At 45.0% G+C, this 23,346-nt stretch overlaps 1 protein-coding gene across 5 annotated transcripts; it reads left to right on the top strand.

Moving 5' to 3' along the window:
* Positions 1–421: 421 nt before the first annotated feature.
* On the top strand, positions 422–23,346 carry LOC116318230 (arrestin red cell). Of its 5 annotated transcripts, XM_039618538.1 has the most exons (18): positions 422–670; positions 11,534–11,564; positions 13,007–13,067; positions 13,207–13,251; positions 14,208–14,305; positions 14,392–14,490; positions 15,589–15,648; positions 17,999–18,066; positions 18,459–18,594; positions 18,666–18,750; positions 18,836–18,908; positions 19,126–19,263; positions 19,347–19,430; positions 20,116–20,139; positions 20,377–20,453; positions 20,559–20,613; positions 21,129–21,259; positions 21,290–23,346. In XM_039618538.1, exons 1-17 carry the CDS (start codon positions 648–650, stop codon positions 21,217–21,219), a joined length of 1,248 nt encoding a protein of 415 aa, XP_039474472.1. In that variant the 5' UTR covers positions 422–647; the 3' UTR covers positions 21,220–21,259; positions 21,290–23,346. The 5 variants fall into 5 exon arrangements, with proteins under 5 accessions (XP_039474472.1, XP_031593039.1, XP_031593040.1 ...); XM_031737179.2 differs by having other exon boundaries at positions 21,129–23,346; XM_031737180.2 differs by having other exon boundaries at positions 423–670; positions 21,132–23,346.

Raw genomic sequence — 23,346 nt, 5'->3', positions numbered from 1 at the left:
ATCGGTGATGCATTAGTGTGGTCTGCACTTCCTCTTCTTTGATTGGGTGAAATGAGTTGAAAGTAATTGGATGAGGGAACCATGGGGAGTGCCCTGCATAATTTCAATAAAACGCCGCTTTTAAACGCCGTTACAGCTGGCACAGAACGCCGTAAAAACGCCGTTTTATGCATCTTTGAACGGCGTTTTCTGCCGAGTGGCGGAAAAACGGCGTTTCCGTCTGTCTTTGAACGCCGCTTTTACGTCACTCGGATGGTGCGTTCAGGCGCCATGTGAGAGTCGGAAAAAACGGCGTTTGTCGAAACAGAACGCCGTTTTTTTCGGCGTTTTGAATAATTAAACGGCGTTTTTTACGCCGTTTCTTAATCAAACGGGTTAGAAAAGTGGCGAATTTTGGCACTAATGGCTTGCCATACACAGAGACAGCAGAGCGCGCACAAACACGCAGAGGGGAGGGGGAGCTGCTGCCTTTGCGGAAGCCAGCGGAGAGCCGAGGCGGCGCTAAATCAAATTACCATACTAACTAGTTCTCTGTGCGCCGATGTGAGGGGAGCAGGCTGAAGAAAAGCCTCCGTTTTTAAAGTCAAGACACCTACGAGTCCGGCCTCATTTTGTTGGGATCTTCCTGCCGTCCGCCTGCAGAGGAGATGGGGGACAAGGCGGGCACCAGGTAGGACGGCTAGGCTATGAACGGCTAGCTGCGGGTTAGCGTCGGTTCTCACGCACTTTGCTAGCAGCCGTGCTAGTGGCCCAGGCGGAGGAGTTTCTGCTCTCAGCCCGAGCATCAGAGATTTACCCGCTTAATTAGCTAGACCCGGGCCGGGACCAGCGAGCGAGCCCTCTGGTTCTGGTCCAGAACTCTCAGAGCGATGACCTCGTTCGCAGGAGGCGAAGTTAGCACAGCAGGGTGGGGTTAGCTATCCGCGGCTGTGGTGGACGGGACGGCGTTCCAGCGTCCGCTCAGAAATCTGTCAATTTTCAACATTACGCTAACGTTTCCGTCTGACTGAAAAGCACACGAAAAATGATCAACTGTTAACGCCCACCGCTTACTCTAACACAAAGAAAAAAAACGGCACGATATTCGGGTGATTTTACACCACATTTGGGTGTTTTAAAGAGGAATTCCCACGGTGTTTGTCCAGTAAAATACCGCTGAAACGTTAGTGGGCGGTATCGACATGTAACCTGAAAAACAGCATTTTAACTTGAGATTTGTTTAAATTATGGAGCTTATTCTTGTTCGATTCAGTTCCAATGTTTACAGTCAGCTTTTATGTAACGTAAAATATTAGTGTTGTGTATTCTCGTTAACCAGGGGCGAAATGTTAAAATGAAGTGTTTTTGAATGGAATTTGGTACAAAGGAGCGTATTGGTGGGCTATTTAGGTTCACTTGCCTCCATCACGGGCTTATTTCGGGTTTCTGGTACCGCAGGTTCATGCCAGTTAGCTGTAAATGTATTTTAAAGAGAATGGAGCTTTCGTTTTCGGGCATCTGTGAGTTCTGGTTCCTGTTTCGGGCCGATATACTCGGTTTGTAGGCACAGCACATCGACACAAAGTGATTGTGGTTTCTTTAAAGCTCAGGATGCCCCCCCTTCCCTTTTTTGTGTGTTTACACCCTCAGTTAATTGGGTTAGCACTGCTGTGGATCAGCTTTCCTTCCCATGTTTTCGCCTTTATTCCTTCTTCTGCAGATCCCGATTAACAGAAAAGACCCAGAGGGCTTAACTGCATTAATCCAACACACAAAAATAAGACTAATGATGAGGAATGACTGTTATGCTCATCAGATCCCGTCCTGTCGTAATGTGATAGGAATACAGGGCCTTTAAAGTCAGGTTCAGCTCTTTCCTTTACTCCATCTGCTGAAAATGAGGTTAAAGTGCTGACTGCTTCAGGCTGTTTACATCCACATCCTGCATGTTTCTCCTCTGTGAGGTGAAGGTTTGTTGGATGTACAGCTTTCATGCACACAAAAATGATCCGTTTCCTCATGTGTTAGCAGCTTTTCACTATAAAATGCTGATCATCGCTGCTGTTTTTGATGGATTTTCCTCTAACCGGGGGGTTGCGAGTCAGCCCAGCCCATTCCACTTGCAGCTTAACTTTCCTGCCAGTTACTTCCTGTTAGGAAGCAGGTGGAAAACTGGGAGGAGAGGAAACGGGCAGGAGGAAAGACCAACGTCATAGCTGTTGAAGAAATGGGTCTCTCTGACATTCACGCTCGAGCCGCTGTTAACAGATTATACATCGAAGCTGCATGTCGAGTGGCTCTGTGGCACTTTGACTCTTTGCAAAACACCAGCCAGCAGTGGAAAGTTTTTCTCTCTTTGACCTTTCACCTTTTGTACTGACAGCCGTGAAGCTCTTCTCCTTGAGTTTTGTATGAGTAGATTAGTAAGTGTGGCTGCGAGGTGTAGCGACGAGCCAGCTAGAACCGATCACATCCTGATATTTTGTCTGTGTGTTACATTATAGACAAAAAGGCCTCTCCTTCAGAGGCGACGGCTCAGGAAAACTGTTATTTCACGCTTTGCTTCCAGTTGTTTACCGCAGTGTGTCAGATTTTGCATGGCTAAAAGAATCCGTTTTAATTGGCTGTTGTATTGAGATCATCTTCAACACCTGTGTCAAGGACGTGAAGCCGTTACGCTTTACCAGACTCATTCACAAAACAGCAATTTTATGTCACAAAACACGTGAGCTGCTTGTTTACAGCTCGCTCAGCTGCTTAGTTCTTGCTGCTGCATGACTTTGGTGTTCTTAATGTATTTAGTCATATCGGAAATGGTGCGTTGCATAAACTCGACCCTGTTTTCATGTAAGAGTTGCTGGTTTTGTAAGAGAAGTCTGGTGGTGGTTCTCAGCGACTCCCACAGATCAACAAATGACACTGACTTTGTCCCTCGTTGCCACATTTTTCGTGTAAACACAAAGTTGGCTGCTCTCAAAGCTCCAGCTGTTTCTGTGGTCAACGTGAAGTTTAGATATCTGGAATTATTGTTACAGCTCAAACTTCTAATTATTATTATTCATGTCTGGTTGTTGTTTTTATTATTATCAAAAATGGCTGACCCAGCCCTGACCCTCTTCATGCTGCAGAGACAGAGATGAAAGTGCAGAGGGAAAGTAGCAGTGTGTATTTGCTCTGCATGCAAATGCAGGCAAATCATTTCTTTTTGCAAAAAAAAAAAAAAAAAGTGGTGGTGTTATTTTTAGCTGGAAACAAACAGTGATGCACTTCCTGTTCTTCAGCCTGCTTTTAATTTGTACAAACGTACGAAACACAGACCAGGTGTGAAATGTCGTACATCGGCCGGAGAAGTTAATACGCCCAGAAATCGAGCTTTTAATTGGTGTTAAAGGCTTAAATCAGTCTGTGAGAGCAGACGCCGTCTGCAGTGAAACACAGTTTAAATATAACTAACTTTTCAAAATCAACTAAAGCAAATATACACCAGCCGCAGAGTTCTTACTCAGGGCATCAGACTCTGCTCAAAGGCAGAGTCCGACTCGATGGCCTGCATGAAGCTTTAACATGTGACCTCAAAGTCGGTTCGTTCACAGCGCCACTAAATAGGGCTGTGCGATATGACCAAAATCTCATATCCCGATATTAAGACATCTATCGTCCGATAACGATATAAATCACAAAAATGTAACATTTTCTGTAAATTCTGTGAATGTCGGGCAGCTCGACTTGCGTGAAGTGTTTCCAGCTGGGCGTCGCGTACCTGGAGTCGAGTGTTTTAACTGATGCATGAAACGATACATTTTTAGACATAGGTTGTAACAGCCACCGTTTTCTTTGTGAGTATTTGTTACACGGCGTGCTGCGGGGAAAAGCCTGTTCTAACGTTTGAGTCTAAGGTTTGTTTTTTAGCACCTGGCGGCTCTTTTTTGCTTCTCATCCGTTAATACTCTGCATCTTTCACGTGATTCAGTTTATTTTGAAAAGTCTCAACAGGATCTTGAGCTTTATTGTGAAAGGTTTATGTGGAAAATAAACAAGCGGAGGTTTTACCGTCGTTGTTGCTAACGACAACGCATAAAAACAAGCGCTTGTCCGTCTGTAGTGTGGTTATATTAAATATAAGAGAAAGAGAGAACTTTAGGAAATTAATATAGCCACTACAGTGACCATCAAAATAATGAAAAAATATTGCTGTAAACAGTTTATTTTGTGACACCACGAAACAAACGATAGCGTAAAATGAAACGATAGACGTTTTTATATCGTCATCTGATATATATCGTTATATTGAACAGCCCTACCACTAAATACACAAATGTTTCTAACGTCGGGTTTTTTCAGGGTAAATGTCAAAAATGACCAAACAGCTGAAAGAAACAGCTCCATTTTTGACCTGCCAACGACAAAAGCTGATCAGAAATATCAGGAAATGAAGAATAGCTGTAATGCTTCCATCCCATATGGCTTTTTAAAGCTCCGCTTCTTTCTCCAGGTGTAAATATTTAATGGGAGACATAATTACAATATTTATTTATTCATTTTGAGGGACTTCCTGTGGCCCAAAGCTCCAACATTGGAGCCACGCTGATCAATTTCAGATTAATCGGAATAAGTTTTTTTATTTTTTTTTTTTAGAAGTAATGAAGAAAAATAAGCCGTGACTGTTTCAGGCTTTAGTGTCTCCATAAAGTGTCCAAATTATAAAGGAAAGGAGTCATTTTATAAACGATAAAATGATTCTTATAATAACATAAACATGAATTTGATGATAAAATAACTGTTAGCTGCAGACGTGATTGAACGCTGAGAGGATGGAAACAGCAGATACTGCAGTACTTTTTCCTGCTGTAGTAACAGGAGTAACTGATCCTGGATCAGGACATTTAAAGGAAAATAACCCTGAACACAAAGTTTATTGTTGAGTATTTGTTGTCAAAAACATCAAATTGTCACATATGACTCTCACAGAATGACACAGACGGTTTGTTTTGTTGGCGTTCGTGTGTCTGAAGCTCAGTTACAGGTCTGTAGTTTAATACCCGCCTCAGAAATCCCTCCCTTTCATCACTTTTCTCCCCTCATTCTGCACTCAGTTTTGTTTTTCCAGGAGCAGTCGTTCGACTAATTGGCTGATTACTAATGAAAACAGTTGCGAAACCACCCACAGTTTAATCATTTAATCTGAATCAGCAGTTTGAAAGAGGAAGAAAACAGCCTGAAGATGAACGTCTAGTTTGAATCTTGCAAAATGACTTCCTGGTTCCTCGCTCAGCTGCAGAGTTCAAAATTTAACTTTCACCCTGTTTCGTTGCTCCGGTGGTCAGACCAGTCTGACTCCTACTTATCTGCAGCTTCATCGTTACAGACTCAGCTGAAGCCATCGGCCTGACAGGAAGGGCGGGCTGAACTGCCACAATAAGAGCCCGCTCGTGCCCTTTGTTCCTGGGATTATTTCTGCTGCCATTAATCTGCATTTGTTGGGTGTAAATCCAGAGGAAGGTGTAACTGAAGCTGGCGTGCGTGTGAAGGCAGATGGCCCTGAAACACGAGCGTCCGTGGGCGGCAGGCGCTGCAGAGGAAGTGCAGCGACGACGGCGTCCGGCAAACATGAGGAAGTTTTGTCAGACTGTGAAACGCAGCGAGCGTCACGGTCCTGCTGCGCTGAGTGTTTGGCTAATAAACAGCACTGCACGAGACGCCGCCGCTCACTGAACTGTGACCGAGAGGAAACCTGGTTTCCTCATGTTGCGGTCCGACCTGCTTCCTGTCCTCCACCTGCTCGTACAGGTACTGCAGCGGCTGTGGTCACCCGTTAGGTTGTTCATGTTGGGAGTTCATGCTCGTGATTTTAAAAAACAGTCGCCTAAATTATGGAGCATGAAACACAGAATTTGTGTCATTTGGAGCTTTTTAAAGCTGCTCAAGTTAGTTTGCAGTCCTTTCCCATCCCAGGAGCTCTCTGGTGATACTGAGCCTTGTCCAGCACGGTGCAGCACCATGTTAGAGATCATCAGATGAAGATTTGGGATTCATGGCTGCAGACTCCCAGCTCTCAGAGCGGTGCATGGAACCGTTCTAAGCCCATCGCTCTCCCGTTTCAGCAGCTGAAGCTCCGAGTGTTCTCTGGTTACAAACAATTGAGAAGAGAAGATCTGCACTCAGACTCTTCAAATCATCTGAAATGTTTTGAACACCAGCAGCTGGGTAACACGATCCCGTCATCACATGACAACAGTTCATGTTCAGACATGAAGCTTCACGTCAGCGCTCTGTTTGTCTGAGCCGCCGCCGTCCCTGCAGACCTCCCCCCTGCAGGTGGAAGCGCTCGCTGCGACGTTCTCGTGTTTACGGGAGCTCTTTCCCTCGACGCCAGCTTCAGCCTCACGTCGTCTTATCATCTGCTGCTGCTTCTCTTTGTTTCTGACACAAATACAAATGAGAATATTTGAGTTTTGGGGCCACGCTAACTCACTGATGGGTTTGAAGCTTTGCTGAAACATCTGAGTGTATTCATTTTAACCAACTCATAAATGCCCCTTATCCTCCCGATTTATTAATCACACCTAACAGTGAGCATTTTTATTTCCTGTTCATATTAAACATGAGCTCGGTGTCTGCAGCGCGCTAAACAGTTTTTTTTCCTACTCTGGGATCTGTATAATGTCACAGAGAAGCACAGAAGCCCCACCCACTGTCCAAAGCATCTGTTTATGTTTGGAGCCAGGATAAAGGGGGTTATTTGCCCCTCAGCTGGCTTCCAGAAGTTATGCAGTCAGATGCAAGCTTGTTGGAGGGTGAACTAAAGGGACTGCACAAGGCTCGGAGTAAAGAGGAAGGATTATTTCTGAACTGTGACTCATGTAAAACGGCTCCGCTGAAGTCCCAGAAGAAAAACATGGAAACGAGCCACAGAGGTTCCCTTTACCTCGTTCTGCCACAATAAGAACCAGCAGTTTTAAATGAAACCAACATGTCTTTCAGAATATAGCCATTTCTACCCACTGACTGCAAAAATAATAAAAATAATATGAAGGTGCTTGAATTATATAAAGACCACAGAATAAAAATGCAGCGATCGCTGAATGAATTGCAGGAGCTGCAGCGACGCTCAGCTGAAGCACTACAGCCTGACTCCATGATGGAGGAGTGTTTCTGCTCAGCCGGGACACAAACACTGTCGCTGTAACTTCGTCAGTCCAGGAAGCATTTCAGGACCAGACGTGTTTATATCTGCACAGCAGGGCCCTTCGTCACCTCAGATTTAACGTTGGAGTCGAGAACAAAACAGGCCTGCTGTTCGTTAAGGTTAGCAGCTCAGAGGGACGTTTACGACTTCATCCTGCGGCGTTCATCAGCGCGAGGACACGAGCAAGTTACTCCTCCCAGTTTTATCTCTGCCTGCAGAGCTCAGAGTTAAAATACTGGTCCATAACACACTCAGACCACAAGCCCACCGTCTGTACTCCAAACTCCTCCTTAACAGGCTTCCAGAAGCTGACCAATCAGAAGAAAGGAATGATGCAGGGCCTTACAAGTTATCCAATTCCTACAGCAGCCCGGCAGTAACCAGCTGATGGGCGAGCAATGAGCGGCCATAACGCTAAAAGGTGCCGTGGTCCCAGAGCTCCACGTGTGGTCCAGCTGACACATAAACTCTGAGTTTAAGGTGGAATTAAAGGTAAAGGCAGCGAGCTGAGGAGCTGAAATTGGCAGCAGCTAAAATAAGTCAATGAGCTCCAGCCACGCTGCAGTGATTTGTAATGGTTTGAGAGGCGCTGGCAGGCTGCTGCCATCACTGTGGTGTGATCTGGCAGCCCTGTGGGCCTCTCTGGAAGGTGCTGATAACTGATATTGGCACAAAGTTTGAAAAACGTGCTCTCAGATAATTGGGGTGGAGGGTGACCCACTTAGCTCCAGCTTGTTCCTCCTCCTGCTTTTAGTTTGTTTTCTGATGGTGAAGTCGCAGAAACACTCCTGAAAAGAAGCAAAATGTATTCATATCTGAAACCTCAATGAACAAAATGACTATTAATAAGAAGCAGCAGACAAATACAATTTAGACTCGTCAGCAGTCCAAAAACCATTCGTGTCTTTAAACAGGACAAACACAAACTTTAGCCTTTCTTTGTTGTCCTTTCCTGGGACCACTTCTACACACTGACCTCATTATTGAGGACTGTGGCCACCAACATTCACCAATGGGAGCAGGAGACACGGGTCCATTATAGTCGTCACGCCCCGCCGTCTCTGCCCTCTTCCTCCTTTGGAGCGTTTGGGTTTCATCGTGTCATCGTTCCTGAAAATTAAATCATATTTCTTTGGGCTGGATGTGCAGAGGTGCCGACACAGGTGGACGTGTGAACCGCTGCACCGTGGAGCCGTGTTGTTTGCCTTGGTTCCACCTGGTTCCTATTTGAAGTCAGAATAATTAGTTGATTCTGGCCTAAAAAGTCACTTGGACCGTTCTGTTCTGAGCAGTCGCTTCATTTTCAGCAGGTTTGTGTAAATATCAGAAAGAAATGCATTGATCACCAGGTTTAGACTACAATTAGTAAACGGTCTCAATTAGTGAATCTCGCTCTTGTAAAATGTCAGTAAGTGAAAATAAAATCAGAAACAGCTGATCTCTCTGACCTGGGATAACTTTCTGTGCATGAATGAACAAAATGACCACAGTGACTCTGTTCAGCCTCTAATTTATTCATAAATGGTAACATTTTAAGCTTTTTCTTCAACTCTGTTAAATAAAACAGTTTCTGGATTATTAGTCTGACATCAGTCGCCTCTGGCTCTGAGAAGCTGTGACCATCCTCTGCTGTGGTGTTTGAGGGTAATCAATAAAGAAAATGATTGCTGTTATCGGCCCTAATTGGGAAGCAGATCTGGAACTGCGTGGCCTGAAGAGGCGTGGAGCTGAGCTGTGTGTGCGTGCGGTTCATATCTGCAGCTCATTACGACGTGTTTTTGTTCTTTTTGGAGTCAAAGCTGCAGATTAAAAAACACCACAGCCGTAAATACGCCTCGAGTGCCAAAAACCGGAGCCGCAGAAACCTGTAAATCAGTTTTAATTCATGCTTTGAAGTGATCTAAATTTAACCCGAGTGTGGAAAGCATCAGCGGCTGTGACAGGAAGCAGGAGCTGCTGTGAAGCGTCGCTGAAGCAGGACAGCAGCGCCTCGTCCCGGCAGAGGACGATGTCTGAGGAGGCGAGGGCCTGGAGGAAGTGGCCGTTTCACACAGATGCTGAGAGCCTCGGTGCTTCCTCACACAGCTGCTGGACTGTGGTCATGTTTGGTTTTCCAGGCCTTAAAATGAGTTCAGCTTTTCAAGGTGTGTTGGCACCTGTGGTGGTTTTTCATCACATAACTGGACTGAAAAGGCTCCAAATGGCCATCTGCTGTCAGCCACAAAGGCCACGCCCCTAATTTGCAAACTTGATGCAGTTCAAACTGATGAGTTCTAAAAACATTTACTTGCAGTTAGAGCTGGGCAATAGAACGATAACGATAAGTATTGCGAAATAACTTTTTCTTCATAGAAAAATTAAACTATTGCGATAGGCCTCATCTCTCTTGTCCTCTTAAAAAAGAAAAAAAAAAAAAAAAAAGAACAGCCAATCCAAATTAAGTAGCACTGTAGTGTAGTAGTGTTTGAAAAGCTAAGCTATACAACAAGGAGAGATTGAGAATTTCCTTTTAGCTCTCAGTTTATTTGATATTGACAAAAGTTAGTCAATTTTGTCTGTTCTTCTGTAAAACAAACTAAGATTTATTTTTAGAATTAATATTTTGTTTCTAAGTGGAATTGACAATTTAGTCTGTTTTGTTTGTTCTATTTTGAAACTTAAACGCTTTAGCGGCTGCCTTTTGTGTAGTTTGCAATATTTGCCTTTATTTATCTGAAACTGAAGTCTCATGTTCCTTAAGTACATCTACCCTGTTGAACTTATTATGGGAAATAAATATTTAAATTAAAACAAGCCGCTGATTATTTCACATTTTACTTGTGAGCAACGGCACATTTAAATCTTACAAATGTAGTTATTTGGCTTATATCGTGATATATATCGTTATCGCCTGAAATGAAAAAAACATAGCGTGATATGAAAAAATCTTATATCGCCCAGCTCTACTTGCAGTTGTTATGATGGAGAAAATTAAAAGTTAGAGATTTTAAGACGTTGTGGGGTCTGACTCAGTCCTTAAGCCTCAAGTGGACATTAAAGGAACTGCAGCGGCGTCCTTTTTCAGCTGACTGATAAAATTCAGCAGCATGAAAAGCATCAGCATAACACGCAGGATGTGGCATTTCTGGTTTGCACTGTGGGAGGAAACCAGAATGGGTGGAACTTCATTACTGTGAGCAGGATGCTTTTGGCACATTCATCATTGTCCAAGGTTAAACTTTGGTCCTGCTGCGGTTTGGGTTTGCAGAGCAGAACGAACACCGTGGTCACAAACTGAAGGTTTAGTCTATCTGTACTCTCTCTGCAGGTTATTGTCAAAAAAGCCACGGTTTGCCACGCTTTTCAGGGTTTTCCATTAGGTCATAGCACCAGCTACTTTTTTAGCGATCTGAGCAGGTGCTAAAATGTGACGTCATCAGACTGCATGCCACCGATTGGCTGGTCAGTAGTGTCACTCAATGAGTCATGAAAGCATCTCGTTCACGAAAATCAAAACCACCATCTTTGAAACCCAGCAACGCCGTGACGGCAACCAGACACACCCACTATTACTGGACTGTAAGCGATCCGAGTCGGCGCTGATCAAAGAGGGGATAATGTTTACTTTGGTTTATTGACATATTTACAAAATCGTGGGTCCAAGCTGCGCCTGGGACACATTTTGGGAGATTAGTTTTTCTTTGATGTTTCTCCCTCTCTCTCTCTTCCACCTCTTTTTCATATCAGTTGGGAAATAGACAGTCCACTGCCACCTTGTGTTTTGGCAGTGAAACTGCAGCCATGCTAAAGCCTCACTCTGTTGCAATGCATTGATTTGAGCTGCAGCTCATATAGAAAGGTCTAGACTCAGTCCTGGTGTCGGTGTGTCCAGATGTTCTTGTAATGATTGTTGCGATCCTGCGGCGTGTTTCTGGCGGTTGAAAGGTTTTGCTTGCGGTCCGAATGAAAAGCGCGTTTGTAGAAGTTTCAGTGGCATCGCTCAGACTTGGGCTTAGACTGGAGTAGTTTAAGTGATCGTGTTGGTTAACATCCACCTGTTCCCCTGGTAAAGCAGTGCGGTGACATCCCATAATAACCCTAGGTCATGTACGCTGTTTTTCATTGAAACCACTTCCCCCCCCCACCCCCAACCATCGGTTTCAAACAAGGCCACTGTTTATTTCGACACAGCAGGAAGCTGCCACACTTCCTCGGGTTATTTTTCACAGAATTGTCTCACCCACACGCTCTCGATGAGCTGCAGCAGGTCTGAAAACCTGTTCGAATCGACCGCAGCGCTCTTCGGTTAGCGACAGGATTCAGCCAGAAAAAACAAGCTAACCTTCTCTTTCTTTCCTCCTCTCTGTCTCCTCTTCCCAAACCTCTCAGAGTTTTCAAGAAGTCGAGCCCCAACTGTAAGGTGAGTCCACGAGTTTGTTCTGCAACATCTGACGCTGTGTGAGGAAACATTAGAAACCACTCTCCTCCCTCTGCCATCTAAAACATGATGCTTTGTTCATACCGACCCTTCAGATCACAGCATTTCACTCAAACACCAGAGTGAAAAAAGAATCATAGAATCAGTGGGATTAAAAGCAAACATACAGACGTATGTATCCGAAAAATGAGCTGCCAAAGGGAATAATTCAAACTACTGATTATGTGATAGAAGATGAAGCAGGCAGAGCAGCTCCACAGTGAAGTCAGATAGTAAACTGTGACATCACCAGTGTGGCCAGTTAATCCAGTTTTAATTTAAATATTTCTTAAGAAGAGAATCGACATAAAGATTAATATTCAGTGTTATGCAGTCGTTCATTTACTGTTGCCAGCAAATTCACTCCCTGTAAGAATGTTTTGGTTCAGTGTGGTTAAACACTCGGTCAGATTGTCCTGTATTCTTTTTATATAGTTACATTTGTCTTTTCTTTTTTTTTTTTTAACTTCCTTCTCTGAAATGAGTGTGGATGGGGAAGTTTAACATGAGCTCACACACTGCATGCTGTTAGCTTTTTACAGACTGTAAATTATATCCCAGAGCAGAACAGTGTTATTATTGTTTAGAAAATGTGAAGCTCCTATTTACTGCAAAACAACAGTAAATAGAAAAAATGAAATTGGAATTTCAATGAATTTTCTCACTTATTTTAACTGATTTAAATGATTTTAGTGCTTTTTTTTTCAGTTTTTTAGGGTAAATGGTTACAAACTTCTGAATTGTCTTTGATCTTTTCTCAGACCAGCTGAACACAGAGGTCTAATACAATTAAGGAAAACACAAAAGCAAAACGGAGCAGGTTCTGTTCTTTGACTAATCTATGACTTAGATTAGAGAGCGTCCCTTCTCCCGGACTTCTTGCTTAGGGATCGCTAGTTTCCAGGTTAAATAAACAATAAAAATATAAACCGCATCACCTGTTTAAAAATCTGGTGAGATGCATGTTAAACACTCCTGAAAGTGGTCTCCAGTGTGTCCTCAAAGCTCCACCTGTGTGAGGAGCTTTTACAGCGCTCCGAGCTGAGGGATCAGCAGCCTGATCCTTTAACGTCCTGCAGCAGCTCTCTGGAAGGTCGGATGCTGTAGCCAGTGACCGCCTTCATACTCCAAACCAAAACACTTCCATTGTTGTGCTTGGGAAACAATACAGCGACCACCAGCTTATTAATAAATTATTAAAACATATAACAGCACATCGTCTGCAAACGTGTGCACAGAACTGTTGATCTTTGTGTTGGGATCAGGAAGAGAAGAGGTCAAAGTTATTCCAGTGGGATTTATCCAGTTTTCACTGAGCTGTTGTGATTGGTCACGCTGTGTCACATCTGGATTAAATAAACTAATCCTGTGATTGGTCTGTGCAGTTGACAGTTTACTTGGGAAAGCGAGACTTTGTGGACCACCTGGACCACGTGGACCCAGTCGGTGAGTCTGGACTCGTTTGTGTTTGTTCTGGAGTTTTTAGCGAGCACGGCTGCTGCGGTGCAGTCCTATATTTACAGGAGTCGGAGGTCCTGATCAGGTAAACCAGTGACCCTTTGTTTGTCTTCCTTCCTGCCAACAGATGGCGTGATCCTGGTTGACCCAGAGTACCTGAAGGACAGGAAAGGTAAGCGAGAACACCTGCACACATGTTCAGGAACACACTGAGACTTTACTGCAAGATCTAAACGTTAAGTCTATAAAGCAAGTGTCTCATCAGCCAATCGCGTGGCAGAATGTGCTGAAGCCAACTGTGCAGCGTCTTTGACTTGTTACCGTTTGTAAATAAACGAGAGTAAAATCCTCGTGCTCCTGTTGTTTCATCAACTTCCTGCTGACCTTTCTGTTCAGAGCTGAAGCCTTTGATTAATGACTTCCTGTTTATTTCTCAGTACTTTCATTTATTAAGGACACAAACACTCATTTTTGTCTGTTTACTGTTAAACAACAGTTTCAGAAATGTTGAATACAAAATAGACAAAATTACCTTTGTTTACATAATAAGCAGTTTCTGTACCTCTGACTGTATGTCAATAGTTGGAAAAACAGATAAATTACTGTTTGCCTGAACGTTGTTTTTAGTGTTGCTACACAAATATCAGGCCAACAAAACCCAGAAAGCAGCTCAGCTCTTATCCTGCGTCTGGTTTCCTGTCGTATCTGCTCTTCCACTGGTGGCAGTTTGTGCTGTGTACAGATAATCACTGTGAGCTCTAAACAACCAGTTTATCACAGTCTCTTACACCCGTGGATCTGCGTGATGTCACAGGAGAAGTCCTGTTGTTCAATTGCAAAGGACAGCCAATCAAAAGCATGATGCCTCAAAGTGGGAGGAGCTTCATCCCTGTGTCATGCTTAGTATGAGCTGTAGGGTTATTTTGGAGTGTGGCTCATGCAAAGCAGCAAAGGTCCACTTTACCTGTTCTGATGATACATGGACTCATTTCACTGGTGTAACGATGCTGTTTTGCTGTATCGATGATTTTTTTTAACAGTTTTAATGTTTTATTGTTGAATTAAACCAGATTTTCATTAATGACTCGTTTAGATAAACTGCAAACAGCCTCTTTTTCCTCCCCACAGTCTTCGTCACGCTGACCTGTGCATTTCGATATGGACGCGAGGACCTGGACGTGCTCGGTCTATCCTTCCGGAAGGATCTCTACATCTCCACCTTCCAGGTGAGCTTCATCAGCTTGCACCTGAGCAGAAAGCTGAGTACTTTAAAGGTCGGATGTGCTCACTGTCGTCTCCCTCTCGGCGTCAGGCCTTCCCTCCGGTGCCCGAGGAGCGGAAACCCAACAGCCGGCTGCAGGAGAGGCTGCTGAAGAAGCTCGGCCAGCACGCGCACCCTTTCTACTTCACCGTGAGTCACTGCTCCTCCTCAGGGAAAGGCTCCGTCTGTGGAGCTCGTGGTGAAGCTTCACAGACACCACCAGGGTTTGATTTTAGCTCAGATGCGGCGTCTTTATATGGTGTCTGAAATAAAGTATGCTCCATGTGAGTCTGTGGGCACTGACTCCCTGTTGGAGCCCCTGCTGGTCATTAGAGGAACTGCAGGTGTAGGTTGGGCGTTTTGCACGATGTACTATCAAACCTTTCTGCACCGCACTTGTGCAAGACATATAAAATATGTAAGAAGAAGAAGAACAGAGCTGTTTAACCAGGCGGGAGCTCGGGGCCTCAATGTAAACATTTAAAGATGAGCGTATTGATCTTTGTCATCAGTTCATTAGCCTGTGTTTACGCAGCATCCATTAGTGTCTGAACGCCGTCTGCTGTGGCCTAAAAAAGCAGATCATTTATAGCCCGCTGACCTCGTCTGTCGGCTCTTTCCTCAGGCTGCTTCAGCCCGGCGTCGATATCAGGACGAGCATCAGACGTGTCGCGTGACGTTTGCTGATCGCCAGCTTCCTGAAATAAACAAGGAGATGCAAATGAGGAAGAAATGAGACTTTGACTTCCTGTTAGACTAGAAGTGACACACTGAAGGGCGTTTCCATCGGAGGGCAGTTCCCTGTAAGATCAAGAACCTTTTGAGGAACTCAGGAAGTCACTCATTACACTCATTTGCTCTGGCTTCCTCCTCCACATACAGTGGAGATTTTACCTTCCTGGAACTTTTTGGTTAAAGAGGGTTAAATTGATCACATTTCCTCAGCAGGGCATTTATGAGGGAGCGGGGGTGTGACGGGGGACGTCCTTCAGGTCTCAAACTGTGTCATCTGTGGCGTCTTAATCTGCACAGATTATTTTACTCGATAAAGCACGTCTGGCTCTGAGAAAATATCTGAGCTTTATGGGAGACTCAGTTTCTTTATGAGAGTCGAGCTGAGCAGGGGCTGCTGGGAGTTGAAAGGTCGGCGCTCTGTGGGAAGCTTCATAAAAACGGGTCTGTTTGTGGTGTGGAAACAATGAAGGAACAAACTGTGATTCAGACGTTCTCGTTCTTCTTGTTTTCCAGATTCCTCAGAATCTCCCCTGTTCAGTCACTCTACAGCCCGGACCCGAGGACACCGGCAAGGTAACCGAACCCCCCCAGCTGTGAAACAGCCGAGCACGGATGTCGTAAATTATCTGTTCCCAAACGTCACACCTCAGTTTGAAATGTAAATCTCTGTTTGGGTCCGCCCAAACCCGCCTGACCGAGGGGATTTACAGGCCGGCCTCAGGGGGTCACATAGTAAACACGAGGGTTACGTCAGGAAGGGCATCCGGTGGAAAATCTGTGCCATTCATCCACTGTGGCAACTGCTGAGAGTTCAGGGAGCAGCTGAAAGCACCGCCTCCTGCTCCTGATCGTTAACTTGATGCTTTAACGATGAACGACGAGTTCAGTCCGAAACTGAAGGATGAGAAATGAAAGTTCAAGTTTTCAGGTCCAGTAAATGATCTCAGAGCTGGAGCACCATCATGTGATTCTTCTCTGTGGAAGTCTGACGGAGGGTCTCCGCCCTGTTCACGGTGCATTCAGTGCCCCACCCTGCAGCTGTTTCAGCAGGACAATGCTCACACCCACACAGTCGGAGCAGAGCGGGCTCTCTGGATCGGACGGCGAGCCACGCACATCCCAGTACGCCACATCAGCACAGCCAGTAACTGCTGCACTGCTGCACCCATCCGGTTCCTCCACAGCCGGTCAGCGGACGGGTGGATGCCCGTGTCATGTTCAGATGAGGTTAAACGTCTTTAAAATCTATTTAAACTGGAGTAGTCAGATTTAAACCCCATAGCCTGGTTTATTAGATCAGGTTCCTTTAAAGACTTGATGGAATTTAAACTGAATTATAAAACCTGGCGACTCATTTGTTATTTGACGAAATGAGGAAAAAAACAATCAGACTAACCAACTAGTCTGAAACTAAAACACTCAGATGTTAAGTTACATTTGAGAACCGTTTAAAACTGCTAATGAATGTTTACTCTGGAGTACCAGCATCACACGTTAAACTCCACGTGATCCACGCTGTTCGACATCTATCTAAATCATAAATCGTCCAGACAGTTTTTCTTCTTCTGCTTACCTGAAGTGGGAAAGCCCAGACCCCCCTTTCTCCACTTCTTCCAGCTTATCCGGGGAGATGTCGAGGCGTTACAGGCCGACGTGTCTCAGGTCTACGCCGAGCCTCCTCCCACTAGGACATGCCCAGTGGGAACGCGTGACCCAGGAGGCGACAGCGTGCAGGAGTAGCAGCTCCACTCAGAGCCCGTCCACCTTCTCCAGAAAGCTCATTTCTGCTGCTGGGCTCTGTGATCTCATTCTAATAAGAGTTCACAAAAGCATCAGGATAACATGAAAGGGTTTATGCGCCATCTGGTGGCAGATGACTGCATAACATTTAGGACACAATAATTTACCAGCACTGGGGATCAATTAAAATTTTAACAGTTAGATTAAACGACTAGTGACAACAGCGATTGGTCCGCCAGTCATCCACATCCCGAACAATAATAATAATAATAATAATAATAGTAGTGTCTTATTATTATAACAGCAGAGTAACCTTTGCAGCTGATGCGAGTCCTGCTGGTGTTGATGGTCTGACAGGTGGACCCACCTGCAGCACGAGAGCCGCTGATCATGCAGCTTTTTACTGTTGTGAGATTAAAAACCTGAAGGTGAGACAGGTGTGAGGCTGAGCTCTTCTCCGCTCAGGTTACTTCAGCTTGTACAAAGGTGAATATTCAAACCGTCCTCTGTTCTGCAGCTGTGTGTTCGACTCTGAAGCGTCGATGAGTTTTCGTGCGTCTGCAGACTTCCTGGTTTTCTGTTGTTTATTTTCTGCATCGGCTGAGTGTTTCACTGATCAGGCCCTGAAACAGCGGCAGGCATTGTCATCAACATCGTAGCAGTGGATGTGTGCGCTCGGTCAACTAAACAACTTGTTTCCTGTCAGTGAGGGTACAGTTCCCATCACTGGCTTTTTTTTCTTTTTGCAAATGCAGCGTTCTGATCCTCAGAGTCTCCTTCAGGCCTGAAGACGTGCAGATCTTTTCTTTCTCACACATTTTGGCTCCTAAAACCTATTTTATTCCTGATTAACAGCCTGACGTTCAGGAGCTCCTTCCAGCGTTGACATGTTTGGTTTTAAACGGGGAGTCAGATGGTGTCGGTTATCTGTGAGGACCGTCGCTGACAGGGTACGATTTACCGTAACGACTGCCTCAGACAGGCCGATAAACACGGCGTTGATTTTTAGCTGAAGCTGTTCCAGCGTCGCTCACAGCAGAGAGAGAGACGGCGCAGATCCAAACAGAGCGAGTGGTCTGTATATAAAACAGATAAAACAGGGCTGCGCTCGCAGCGTGTCAGCACAGCGAGGCGTTTTTATAAACACGGTGGCGCTGAGCTGTCCTCTCTCCTCTCCCTGCAGGCCTGTGGTGTTGACTTTGAGATCAGAGCTTTCTGTGCCAAGTCAATGGAAGAGAAGATTCACAAGAGGTGAGTTCAGACCTGCGGGAAGCCGATTTACGAGCTTCACTCAGGAGCTGCGTGGAGTTCAAACCAAGAGTAGAAAAAACTGAGTGTGGGGATTAGCTTTGGTCGTGTTAAACATGAACATCCACCAGTGGAACAGGAAATAAAAGGTCCATTTTAAAGCTTTTCCTATGTTTCATTTCAGTCTAAAGCCAGCCTGTACCCCAGCAGTGCTCTGTGTGGGGCTTTTATTTTGTAGACTTGCAGCACAGTAATCTACCAGAGGCAGTGAAATGTCAGACTCACTGTTTACTTTGGACAAGAGGGTCAGAGAGGCTCTTCTGTGTGTCATACTGTGAGCCAGCCTCTAGTGGACGTTAGACGAATCAGCGTGCTGAAGCGTGTGTTGTGTGCAGGAACTCGGTGCGTCTGGTGATCAGGAAGGTTCAGTACGCTCCGGAGAAGCCTGGTCCTCAGCCGATGGTGGAGACCACCCGCAGCTTCCTGATGTCCGACAGGTCCCTGCACCTGGAGGCCTCTCTGGACAAAGAGGTGCGCAAACAGCCCCGATACCCAGAAACCAGTCCTTTGTTTTTATGCTAATAATGGTGTTCTGTGTGTAGCTGTATTATCACGGTGAGCCCATCAGCGTCAACGTCCACGTCACCAACAACTCCACCAAGACCGTCAAGAGGGTGAAGATCTCCGGTACGCCGCTCTGAACTCTTCTTCTGCGTTTCTCTGCACGCCGTCATGTTATCAAAGTAACACCTCCTCTGTTTGTCTCCCGCAGTGCGTCAGTACGCAGACATCTGCCTGTTCAGCACTGCCCAGTATAAATGTCCAGTGGCTCAGCTGGAGGCAGAGTAAGTGTCCCTGTCCCTGCATGCTGGTCAAACTGGTTTAAACCAATGTTAATGGATGAAAATGTGATTGTTAGAGTTAACCGGGCTAAACAATCTGAACTGCTTTAAAACCAGTGACAAAAGGTCATGATGATGATGTTCACCTGTTTAATCTGATTGGTGGAGGGGCGGGGTTTACCTGAACAATTTGACTGACAGCAGCATCTGGTCTCCACAGCGACCAGGTGTCGTCCAGCTCCACCTTCTGCAAGGTGTACACTCTGACCCCGACACTGGACAAGAACAGAGAGAAGAGAGGACTCGCTCTGGACGGGAAGCTCAAACATGAAGACACCAACCTGGCCTCATCCACCATGTAAAACACACACACACACGCAGGTGTAACACACAGGTGTGTTTGCATAGTCATGTGACCACAGTGCTCTGTGTCTTTTTCAGTGTGAAGGACGTCACCAACAAGGAGGTCCTGGGGATCCTGGTGTCCTATAGAGTCAAAGTCAAGCTGGTGGTGTCCCGTGGAGGGTACAGCAACACACACACACACACACACACACACACACACACACACTCTGCTGACATCACTTCCTGTCCTCTCCGCCTCAGTGTTTCCTGTAGATGTCATCAGTGGAGTTTGGAGGTGTTTTAATCTTCCAGACGTCACTCAGTGAAACGCCTGAGGCCGAGCTGCACCTGCACGTTTCCTACGTAACGGTCTGACATTTGTCCACGTTCACATGGAAACGCCACACGTCTGACGCGAGTCTCTGATCATATTTGACTTAAAGAAGTACAAAAACTACATGAAGCTGTTTGAAGCTTAAAGACGGTCTGTCTCACCATTGGACGTTAAAGTCACATGACTCGTGATATTAGTGAGGGCAGCTGGAGGTGATGCTAAATTAAGCATCTCTTCGTTTTTTTTCACGGTCGGTTTGAAGACTATTTTCTCGTTTGTTTTTCGGGTGTTTTATTCAGAAAGAGCTGCAGGTGCAGCTCGGCCTCCACTTCCTGCTTCCTGCTCTGCCCTGTTGGCTCGTTGCTGTCGTTGCGCCTCACTGTGTTTGCTTCCACTGTAGGTTGTTGTGAACCTGTCGCCTCCTGCTTTTCATTTCACCTCCCTTCTCTGTGTTTTTTGGCGTTTTGTGTGGCTCCGCCCCCGTCCCCCTCTCCCCCCTCCTCTTCTGTGTGCCCTCCCCCCTCCCTGCAGGCTGCTGCGAGGCTTATTGGAGAGGTAAATGGGACTGAAAGCCTCGCTGTTCATGTGGGGGAACCACAGCCTGGTGTTTAATGTTAACATGGGTTTCTAGGTGGTTGTTGTCACTCAGTAGTCAGTTTGCTCTGATGTGAGTTAATTATCAGCTGTGGGACTTTAACAGGCAGATTTATCGGGACATTTTTAACCTGTTGGTGGAAAAAGAAAGGAGGCGGGGTTTCCTGCTGCCATGACACCGTGCTTCCTGTTTTCCAGGGACGTGTCGGTGGAGCTGCCCTTCATCTTAATGCATCCTAAACCTCCAGAGCCGCCGGCGTCCCGCCCGCAGTCAGGTGAGTCTCTGCATCCTCGTATGTGGATTCACCATGGCACTGAGCCTCAGTTTCCATGGAAACGGCAGTATGACGTGTGTGTGTGTGTGTGTGTGTGTGTTTCAGCTGTGCCAGAAACGGACCCGCCCATCGACACCAATTTGATAGAGTTTGACACAAAGTGAGTTTCCAGATTTCTTCAGTTTTATTTTACATACTTACATACAAACAGAAACCATGACAACCAGCATTAACATAACGCCACTGATTAAACTGAGCATGTGTGAACTACAACACGCCATAACGTGGAACTGACTGACCCTTACGAGGAGCAGCTGTCGGTGTTCAATACCCGAAAGTTTAAAAATCCTAATGAAACAAAAACGGCTGTAAAATGAATCCATGAACGTGAACAATGTCTCCTGTGAGAGCTACGAGACATGACGAGTGGATCTTGAATCTGAAGGCATCATTAATGCTGAAGGGTTAGGAGCTGCCGTCTGTTTCAGGAAAGTTCCAAAATGACAGCAGAAACATCTGGAGCCGTTTACAGCTGCAGCAGATTCACAAACCCGGCGTGAGGTGGAAAAACGTCAAAGCTGCTCAGTTCACACATGTGACGTGCTGTTTGTGCTGAATTCACACATGGCTGTATGGAACCTTTCACAATAAAACTCTTCCTTTTCGTCCTTCAAGCAGCATCTCGCAGGACGATGACTTCGTGTTCGAGGACTTCGCCCGCCTGCGGCTCAAAGGTGTCGTGGACGACAAGGACGAGGACTGCTAGGAGCTGGCCAACCCCTTCATATGCTCGCTTCAAAACCACAACACACACACACACACACACACACACACACACACACACACACACACACACACACTGTTCACATTCCCCGGGGATGGATGAGGGCATATTTGGACGGAGGCCTCGGAGGGGCTTGGTGGTGTTCTTCCTCTCTTGCTTCAGCCATTCGTCACGCCACCTCTGCCATTTTTGCTGCCGTCTTCTCCATCTGTTGTCTCTCGTTTCTCTTTTTTGCTAGAAATTCTAAATGTTAAGCAGCTGCAGGACAGATGTTGGCGCTGTGGATAGGAACCTCTGCTGCTTGTCGTAGGCGGGGCTTTGAGATAGAAAGCAGGAAGCTAAAGAATCAGCAGCGTTCGTCCGCTTTGTTTTTGAATGTTTCCCGACGATCACCGTCCTGTACAAACAGAATATATATTTGAAAAAAAAAAAAAATTGTTCGGTGGTGATCGCCGCTTTTCTTCGAGTAAATCCTGTAGATAGTTTTTCTCGCGGTGGCTGCAGCGAGAGGAAACAGACGCACACAAACACACACACACTCAGAGAAGTCTTACAAGCGACTGAAGTTCGATTTCACCAGCATCCGCTCTCCTCCTGCTCCAACTGTTGTCCATGTTCAGAAACATTCACCATGTTCTGTCGGCTTTTTTTAATTATTAAAAAAAAACATTCCAGTGCTGACACTTCATTTAAATCCCAGAGATCATTTTGCAATCCTGTTTTTTAAGAAATTACACGAAAAGACGACAACCAAAACTTTATTCACCCTCTCCCTAAGTGGAGCTAATTGAACTCTTTATTTTGGTTTGGATTTAATCCAAACTGTGTTAAACCTCAACAATAAGCTGGCAGTTGTCTGAATACTGTTGGTGGTTAAGAGAATGAAGACGTGTAATTGCACCAATGTGACAGCGAACAAATTGAAGCTAAAAACAAAGCATATAAATCTGAGATGTTACAGAGGGCCTGATCACTGAGAGTCACGATTCTTAATTTGTATCCTTGGTGGTTTTATTTTTCTCTTATGGAACTAAAGAACACTCTAGAGTTTAGTCACACTGGAATCTTTTTTCCATTGAACTTTGGACTGGATTTGGACGTCGAGTCACTGGATAGGTTTTTGACCTTTCTCTGATCTGTTTCTGTTTATTTCATTTCCAGATTTACAGTTAAAGTCAACAAAACTGATGCTAAAGTCTGTTTCTCCTGTTGCTTGTTAAAATAGAAACGGTCTGAGACTCAGTGCGGCCGGTTTAACTCGCCGTTGTCAGCTCGTTGAAGGGAAACTCTGGTGCTTGTTGTTTGGTTTGTTGTCTTCACTCACCGGTCCAAACTCACTTTGAACAAGCATTTAGATGAAGTTAGTTTGAAGCTTCACCTCAGAGTTAAGTCATCACAGGAAGCTGTGCTGTGCCTTGAGGGTTTCACTGTTGCCAACACGATGATCTCTGAACCTTAGTGGCTGACAAGAACTGTCAGCTTTTTTAAAAATGAAAAATTGTTGGTTAAAACGTTTGGGCAAACTTGGGATGTTTCAGTTTAGAAACACTGCGTGGTGTTATTTTTCTCTAATTAAGTTACTGTAAGTTCAATGTAGGTCTTACATTTCAGTTTCAGGGGATAAACCATTAAATAATTTTCTAGTAAATATAACTTTAAAATTAATATTAAACTTTTTTAATAAAATAAAACAACCACATATTCTTATAATTTCGAATCCATGCCTTTTTGACTCAAATTTAATCCTTAAGAGCTTTTCTTTATTTTATTGTGTAGATTGCAAAGCTACATTTTAAATTAATGTTGTCACAGTTTTCTTTTCTGGAATTATTTCCAGTCTGGTAACAAATATTTCTGTGGCCTTTACTGTTGTTTAGTTTGTACTGTGACGATAAAATATTTGGGGGTTTGTCTGGGATTCGGCAGTATCACAGTTATTTCTACACCATCAAACACAGATTACTTAAACCCCACTATTGTTTTGTTTGACACATTGAAAGATGCTGATGACAGTGAACAGATTTCCTCACTTTAATGTTGACCTGTTCAAATTTGACTTACTTCCTGTTCATGTTCATATTAAACATGGTTGACGTGAATGATCCGTAA

This window comes from Oreochromis aureus, linkage group 10, assembly GCF_013358895.1.
Source record: "Oreochromis aureus strain Israel breed Guangdong linkage group 10, ZZ_aureus, whole genome shotgun sequence".
NCBI classification, from domain to species: Eukaryota; Metazoa; Chordata; class Actinopteri; order Cichliformes; family Cichlidae; genus Oreochromis; species Oreochromis aureus.
The sequence above is the reverse complement of the archived record's forward strand: the minus strand, read 5'-3'. Positions and strand labels throughout refer to the sequence as shown.